Source organism: Corythoichthys intestinalis, chromosome 1, assembly GCF_030265065.1.
Source record: "Corythoichthys intestinalis isolate RoL2023-P3 chromosome 1, ASM3026506v1, whole genome shotgun sequence".
NCBI lineage: Eukaryota > Metazoa > Chordata > Actinopteri > Syngnathiformes > Syngnathidae > Corythoichthys > Corythoichthys intestinalis.
This window is the reverse complement of record NC_080395.1, coordinates 22,913,895-22,922,723: the sequence shown is the minus strand read 5'-3', so window position 1 is coordinate 22,922,723 and position 8,829 is coordinate 22,913,895. Positions and strand designations below refer to the sequence as shown.

The following is an 8,829-nucleotide window of genomic DNA, read 5'->3' as shown; positions in this document are numbered from 1 at the left end:
CCAAAGATGAATTCATTAACTCATTGGCTGCCATTGAGTCTATTGCCGTGGAGGGCATTTAAACATGAGCATTCATTAAGATTCGATAACAAAATACATATCTGTTCAGCTCATTCGAGACACCTGGGCAACCATCTTTTACATTCCAAGACTCCCCACATTCCTCAAATTCCTCACTTGTCACACTAAAGTTGCTAAACGAAGAAACATCTTCGCTATTTATATCCTATTTCTTTTCTACTTCAGGTTTCAACGTTCAAAATGTTAACAATTCAATGAACTCCAAAAGCATTTCAGCACAGCTATCATATTTTCCACTTATAATTTTATTATTATTCCCCATGTAAATCATACAAATAGAATGGAATTTTATGTAATTCAGTGTATGATTTATATACATACGCAAATGTGTTATTCTCTTAAAACAAACAGTGGTCACATAAATGTACACTGTCCCAGCTATGAAACATGGATGAGCAGGGCTTAGGCAGGCTAGGCGGTTGCCTAGGGCGTTATCTAGTGGCAGGGGCGCCAAATTGCTTTGGGGAAGAAAAAAAAAAATACCCTGGGAAAATTTCTCATGCTACAGTTTTAGAACATTTTCTAACAAATCAAGTACATTTTGATAGGCTTTATATAAAAAAAAAAAAAAAATGGCATTTCCAACCTGGATTGTACGAGCCACCTGCTATTTTGTGGCACATCATAGGTAGGGAGGAACAGTCCACACTTACAGTATGTAGGCAGAGCCACTTCACGAAAAATGACAAATAACGGGAGGTGATTAAATCAAAGGTCATTCAAACTTACAGTTCAAACCGAAAGAAAACATATTACATAACAACGAACTAAATGGCACAACTAGCAATAAATGAAACAACTGGAAAACTAAATAGATAATAAGCACGGAACATGAAATTCAAATGTTATTTACACCTGTAGTGAATGTTGCAATGCATGCTAGGAGGCATGAAGCATGTTAGCGATAACAGTGTTGACAGCAGGTGGCAACAGAGGTTGTCTGTCTTTCCCAAGGGAAGTGCATTGAGCAGGGATGGCCAAACGAAACTTTTGAAGCAATGAAGCTTTGTGCCAATGAGTCAAAGCTTCATGATCATCCATTTGCTATATGGCACTATCAAGTGGTCATGAAGCCCAAGAGGGAAACAGGGTTGAGAATTCTATGGGTATTTGTTCAAAAATACAATATGAAAATGCTTGTGTTTCTGTACGAACAAAATGCAAAGTCAGGTCAGTACCTGTCGATGAGAGATGCACAAATGCTGCATCTGGCACAGGGTGTCTTCAACATGTGAAGAGCACAATAAACTTTCAAGACTATCAAGAAATTCTAAAGAAAAATCAGCTGCCTAGTGGAAGAAAGCTCAGGGTCAGTCGGTGTTTTATATAACTCGAATAAAATCATACTGAACATTTATTTATTCATTTATGCTAGCAGTATACTTCTGTATGCAGGAACTACTTGATGTGTTAAATATTTTGTAACCTGTTTACTACAGTAAATTTTTGATTAACTTAAAAAGTGCATGTTTCTGTAATGACTCTACTCTACTCTACTCTACTCTACTCTACTCTACTCTACTCTACTCTACTCTACACTACTCTACTCTACTCTACTCTACTCTACTCTACTCTACTCCCTTCCCCCAAACCCCCATGACCATATGGAAAAGAAGCGGTAATTACACTACAGTATATAAAATGGATGAAAAGTAATGACTCTACTCTACTCTACTCTACTCTACTCTACTCTACTCTACTCTACTCTACTCTACTCTACTCTACTCCCTTCCCCCAAACCCCCATGACCATATGGAGAAGAAGCGGTAATTACACTACAGTATATAAAATGGATGAAAAGTAATGACTCTACTCTACTCTACTCTACTCTACTCTACTCTACTCTACTCCCTTCCCCCAAACCCCCATGACCATATGGAGAAGAAGCGGTAATTACACTACAGTATATAAAATGGATGAAAAGTAATGACTCTACTCTACTCTACTCTACTCTACTCTACTCTACTCTACTCTACTCTACTCTACTCTACTCTACTCTACTCTACTCCCTTCCCTTCCCCCAACCCTCCATGACCATATGGAGAAGCAGTAATTACAGTACAGTATATAAAATGGATGAAAACAAGCTTTGCTAGAGTACTTATATGGGACGTTAGCGGCCTCGTGCGTCTCTTTTTTGTATGTGCAACTTGGTGGTTGGTGACGTCACACATGCGACGGAAAGTGTCTCCGTAAAACATAATTCTGGCTGATTCATTGTAGCTAGTCGGGTCGATTCACGTTTACGGATTTAAACGGTCTCTGGAAGAGAATACATACAGGTCAGTACATTTACGAGTTATTTTAAAGACTGCGTGTTATTCTGTAAGGCGGAATTCGTGAAAATAATTTACTGCTTTTTAGAGGGTAACACAAGTCTTTTATTTTGTGCGTGCTAACTTGCTGCTAACGTCAATTGGCTTTATGTGAATGTCGCAAGTCTGTATAATTTCGTACTGTCTAATGTAGAAAATAACTAGAAATTGCGAGTGCAAAAAAGGTTTTAAGTACAACGCATGTCTAAATATTGGTGCTGTTGCTTTAGCCGAGTTATGCTAAGTAATGCTAACGGCGAGCGAAGCAATAATGCACAACAAAGCTGAACAAATCACAAACTTTTACTTGTTTTTTTTCTTTTAACAACTAAACAACTTGACGATACAATGTTGATAATCACGTGGTTCGTTAGTTTTTGCACATTGATACAAAACAATGTATGAGTCGTCCGCTTTACTAACATTAAAATTTAGTATTCATACGATTGGAATTTTGCTTAGAAATATTCATGTGTATAATCTAATGTAATTTTGGTATGTTGTAATCCAAAATCCAAATACTTTTCGTAGTAATAATAGGGATTCTTTTTGTTGTACTTTTTGTTTAATTTTTTTTTGTTCAGTTTGGTTGGGATTATTGCATGAGATTTATTTCAACAGATCCTGACATGGACCGTCTCTTGAGGCTTGGTGGTGGGATGCCAGGGCTCGGCCAGGTAACACAGCCCGAATTGTTGTAGAGACAAATCATAATGTGGAATTTTACCCTTATATTGAAACTTAATTGCTTGTTTAGGGCCCCCCAACAGATGCACCAGCTGTAGACACAGCAGAGCAAGTCTATATCTCATCATTGGCACTACTTAAGGTAAATTCGGAGTGTATCTGAATATATTGTATATATTTAACTAGAGGTGTGCGAAATGTCCGATTCTTAGATTATTCACGATTCGGCCGTGGAAGATTCTAGAATGATTCACAAACATCCAAATTCCGATTATTGAAATATGTCAAGTAAAGCAGAAGTAAAACACACTCAGCGCGCCGCGTGGTCTTCGGGATGCAATGAGGAACGGAGCGAGAGTAGCTAAACATCGTGCTTGTCATTACCCGGCCCCTCGGGTAATGCCAATGCTCAACTCACGGCTCTAGCTCAACTCATGCCGCGAGATAAAAAAAACAACAACATACCTGACTGCTGCCGAAAACTGCTACAAAGTACGTCCACATAATGTTAAGGTAGAGATCATATTAATATAGGACTAGATGCAGAATAGACTCGGTGGGGATAGCAGCACATGTAGAGAAAGCTAGATGCGGGCGTTAGTAAACGGCCGCCATCTTAAAGCAGTAAACTTCCCTTCAAGGCTGTTGTAGCGAACCTTCCAAGCGAACCTAATTAACATTTTATCTAAAATACTCCTAAGTCGGTAAAATATTGACTTGAATCTATCTTTAAAATAGTTTAAAAACTTTCACGTCGAAAGTAGACAAAAGGGAAATTATGGAATAACAGGAGTAATTTTAACAACTTTAACGGTTGATTGACAACATTAAATTAATTGAATGTAGTTTAAAGCTGCTGATACAGAATGGGGATTTGAGTATATTATTTATTGTTTTTAACTGTTAACTTGATACTGAAATAGTCGTTTATTTAAGCCTGCGAGGCTTTTTTTTTTTTTTTTTTTTTTAACTTTACAGTTTTTGTAACTAATGTGCAAAACATTAGCAGCTAATAGCGGGGGTGGGGTTGTCATCAGTAATCGATTTATAATCGAATCGTAGCCTCTGAAATGTAATCATAATCGAATCGTTAGGTGCCCAAAGATTCCCACCTCTATATTTAACATTGCTGTGGTAGTTTTTATAACTGCTTGTGCTTATCAATCTTCCCTTGCTAGATGTTAAAGCACGGGCGTGCAGGTGTACCAATGGAAGTCATGGGATTGATGCTGGGAGAGTTTGTTGACGACTACACAGTGCGAGTAATTGATGTGTTTGCCATGCCACAGTCTGGAACGGTATGCTTTTTTTTTCTTTTTAATTTTATCTTATTTTTTACTGTGTCTGGCTCCAATCATCTACAAGTAACATAGAAACAAATTTTTATTAATTAATTTTTTTCAATTAGAGATCAGCTTATGTGATATCTTAACCTTCGTGTGGTCGTCAGGTCAAAATGACCTGCCACTGTGTTTTGTTTGGAGAGTATTTACTCATATTGTGGCGAAGGACAAGATGTTGGCTCAAGCAATATGAAATTTGGTGTTTTAAGTTCAGTTAAACTGCTTGAATTGGGGTTTCGTGAAGACAGGGTCTGTTTAAACCAGAGGATAAAAATTGTATACAGAAAATGAGGGCAACAGGAGGGTTAAAGGCCTTCAGTTACACAACTTTTCAGATATATAACATGCTTATTTCCCCTTGGCGTCATGATATTCCCGATCACCAAAAAACACCGCACCGTGTTTGTTGTAGTACCGAGACTGATCTGTAAGAGGCAGCAAAGGGTAGTCAAACCTCCAAAAAGGGAGCTTTATGGGAGCTTTGAGCTTGAGAACATCCTCCGTACCTTGAATATTGATTTTTTTAGGGCAATTGACGATTTTTAATAGTGTAATTAAAAAATAATAATAATAACACCATAACAACCTGGCGTCCCCATGCGTGGATATCACATTCCAGTCATATAAGGCCACAATGTTAGCATTAGATACACAAATTTTGCCCACGACTCCAAATGTAATGTCCATATATGTGGATATCAGGTCTCAGTCATAGTTATTTCTTTAATTAATTAATTATTACATAATTTTATTTAATCATTATTGGGGTTTTTTTTGTATAATATATACTGTAAATTTGTCTTTTAATTTACTTTTTAGATATGTTTATAAATAATAAAATATTTTTTTTAAAAATTAGAACATTTAAAATGAATAAAAAAATTAAACACACTGTTTCATTGCTCCTATTAAAACTCAGAAGTTTTTTTCTTCTTTTTTTTAAACTTATTTCTTGCCACTGACAATGATAGATGTCCAATTCATTTAAACTTGGAGGACTCGCCTTGAATGCTCATGTCTCAATACCATTGACGACACTAGACGTCCAATCTGTTTTGATTGGGAGGGGCTAATGTCAATCCCAGTCAAAATAGTTTGGACACCTAGCGCCGTCAGTGGCAGCTAGAGAGTTTAATGAGTTTCCTATAAAAGGTTAATATGTTAAACCACCTGTTTTCTAATAGGGTGTGAGTGTTGAAGCTGTGGACCCTGTGTTCCAAGCCAAGATGTTGGACATGTTGAAGCAGACGGGCAGGTAATGTTTCACAATGCTTTAAAACGCAATTATTCAGCGTGAACACACACTGAAGTAAATAAGGGTTCATTCATGTCGGGAACACTCCATCAGGCCCGAGATGGTGGTGGGTTGGTATCACAGTCACCCTGGTTTTGGTTGCTGGTTGTCCGGAGTGGACATCAACACGCAGCAAAGCTTTGAGGCGCTGTCGGAGAGAGCGGTCGCTGTAGTGGTGGATCCCATTCAGAGTGTTAAGGGAAAGGTAGGCAAGCGTTTTTTGGCACTTTCGCTAACATCATTAGGTCATTTTCAAACGCTATTGCTTGTTGCAGGTCGTCATCGATGCCTTCAGACTGATCAATGCCAATATGATGGTGTTGGGTCATGAACCAAGACAAACTACATCAAATCTGGGTCATTTGAACAAACCCTCAATCCAGGTAATACGATTTAGCCGCATTGCTAATCTAGATTGTTTGATTTGAGATTTGTCCAAGTGCAAATTTGTTTTTAAAATTTTAGGCTCTCATTCACGGACTGAACAGACACTACTACTCAATCACTATTAATTACAGAAAAAATGAGTTGGAGCAGAAGGTAGGACTGATATAGTGCCGCTCATTGTAAAAGTGTTGTGGGAAGACTGTGAGAAACACAGCTGCCTCTCCTGTAGATGCTGCTCAACTTGCACAAGAAGAGTTGGATGGAAGGTCTCACCCTGCAGGATTACAGTGAGCACTGTAAACTCAATGAGACCATTGTCAAGGAAATGTTGGAGCTCGCCAAGAATTACAACAAGGTAGGCTTGCACAATATATCTTTTGAATATCGCCATCCCAATGTCCGCATACACAACACATATCGCAGGACGTGCAAGTTTTTTTTGTTTTTTTAATAAACTTTTGTTTTACTTCATCAAAGCAGCAACTGTGCAGATCCTGTAATTGGGTGAAAATTGAATAGAATAGTTCTCAATATGTTCTCATTATCCATAAGAAATTAATTATTATGGAAGAGTTTTATAGCGTATCATTAAATCTTTTTCCCCTCAGCTTTTATGTGGAAGATTATAACACTTATCAATAGAATTGTCCAATATTATCAGGTAGCCGATAATATTGGCCGATAAAAGCATTTTAAAATCATATTGGATAATATAGACATTGGTTTTTCATTATCAGTTTCGAAAAATATGGATGTCACCTTCAGAGTGAATATAGAAGCCTTCTACCTTTGTACAAGTGCTGGTCACAGCTTTGCAAAGCAGCTATGCTTATTGACAATTACAGTAGATGTCTCGAAACCAATATACTTGGAGTTTTTAATGTGAGCAGACCATTTGCATTCATGTTGCAAAAATTAAATGAACAATAAATGATTGAAAACTAATTATTTAATCTACTGCGTTACAACAAATAAATAGTCTCTAAGAAAAGTAAGAAAATACAAAAATCTGTGCAAAAGTTCAGCAAAATGCATCTTGGGAGTCTTTGCATTGGCGTGTCCTATGATTGCCTGCCTGTATTTGTAATGGATTGGTCGCCCCCTAGTGGCTCTTTGGGGTAACTACTGTAAACCTGATTTAAATGCGAATGATTACTTTTATTTGATTATGGACATTTTGGCTCATTTCAATTCATATTATTTTTATGATACATTCATTTTCTATAACTCCATTAGAAGTTGTTCTCTTATTTTTATCAGAATGTTTATTTGGAAAACCTTGAAGTTTTAACATTTATCATTATTAAAGCATCCAGTGGGGCATCGCAATACAATTAGCAATAACATGTTAAGTGCACGACCGTGTTTATCACAACTTACCACCTTTTAAGATATTTAAACGTGAAACTTATCTTTGTGGGAAAATATATTAAAATGTCATATTTTTCTACATTTAATGTGAAAATTGTTTAATTAAAACGTGGCAATTACATTAAAATGTGAATGTTAGTTTATGACTTAATACATTAAAACATGTAACTTCTGACTTTCAAATTTGAAGCTTAACATCTAGAAATATGAAAATAGTTACGTTTTACTTTGACAAATGTTAATTTTCTTTTTAAAAAGTCTGTTCAGCCCTTTTCCAGTCTTTCTGGAAAAAAAAATTGTAATATGATTCGAATACAGTACGAACCTTCAACGGTTACATTTTTATCACATCTATAAAAATTTAAAACTATGTTACTAGTTAAACGTTATGATAAAGCTTGTCACATAAAAATTGTTCAAACATTAAACTCATCCTATTGAAATGTATTACATTTTTAATGTGAAACCTGTCACATTAAAATGTGCAACTTATGCTAAAATTGGAAATTAAATGTTTATCACGTGAAATGAAGTTCATCATTAAAACATTAAACTTAAGCCATTAAATTTGAAACTGAACGTGTTAAATAGTAAAATATGTTATAAGGTGACATTAAATAATTTATGTATCTGTTGTAGCAACATGTCCTTCCAATAAATAGTAATAAATACTAATAAATAGTATAGTAAATAGACAGTCAGGAAATATTTCTAACAAGTTGTTGGTGCTGCTGTTATGTTTCCATCTCAGGCTGTGGAAGAAGAGGACAAAATGACACCAGAACAGTTGGCCATCAAGAATGTTGGCAAACAGGTAACATTAAGTCCGCAATTATTGAGAAAATCAAGTTATTCTGTTGGTTTGATACAAGTGCCCTTTTTCGATGTATGTGTTTAATCAATTGCAACATTTCTCACTCCCCTGCAGGATCCCAAGAGGCACCTGGAGGAGCACGTCGATGTGTTGATGACGTCTAACATCGTTCAATGCCTTGCTGCCATGTTGGATACCGTCGTTTTCCAGTGATGACGCCTGTTTATAACTGTTAATATTACAACCGTTTTTCTTTTATATAAAAATAAATGTTAAGTATCGTTAACAGCTGCCTTTGTACTTGTTTGAAAGTTTAAGCATTTCAATCCGATTCAAGTCTCTGCTTTTAAAAACTAAGCGATTCCCGAACCCAGGTGTGCTTCAGCTTGACGTAATGAAGTGATGGTTAAACATTTTCCTTTAGAATTTTCTAGCAAAAATCAGAATTTGTGGTTCCATCCACCACATTGAGTCGTCCAGTACGTGAAGCATCAAAGCATCCCCAGACCATAACCCAACAACCGGTATAAAATGAAT

The 8,829-nt window shown here is 36.4% G+C and overlaps 1 protein-coding gene across 1 annotated transcript; it reads left to right on the top strand.

The window, feature by feature from the left end:
- The first annotated feature begins 2,254 nt into the window (after positions 1–2,254).
- psmd14 (proteasome 26S subunit, non-ATPase 14) lies at positions 2,255–8,578 on the top strand. Its single transcript, XM_057852993.1, has 11 exons — positions 2,255–2,363; positions 3,018–3,073; positions 3,154–3,225; positions 4,262–4,381; positions 5,611–5,681; positions 5,775–5,925; positions 5,996–6,103; positions 6,186–6,260; positions 6,337–6,462; positions 8,230–8,292; positions 8,407–8,578. Exons 2-11 carry the CDS (start codon positions 3,026–3,028, stop codon positions 8,503–8,505), a joined length of 933 nt encoding a protein of 310 aa, XP_057708976.1. The 5' UTR covers positions 2,255–2,363; positions 3,018–3,025; the 3' UTR covers positions 8,506–8,578.
- Positions 8,579–8,829: the final 251 nt, after the last annotated feature.

Excerpts from the sequence above, each read along its gene's own strand:
- psmd14 (XM_057852993.1), top strand. The coding sequence starts at position 3,026 with ATGGACCGTCTCTTGAGGCTTGGTGGTGGGATGCCAGGGCTCGGCCAG. Across the intron at positions 3,226-4,261 it reads CATCATTGGCACTACTTAAG|ATGTTAAAGCACGGGCGTGC; the intron begins GTAAATTCGGAG and ends TTCCCTTGCTAG. Across the intron at positions 6,463-8,229 it reads TCGCCAAGAATTACAACAAG|GCTGTGGAAGAAGAGGACAA; the intron begins GTAGGCTTGCAC and ends TTTCCATCTCAG.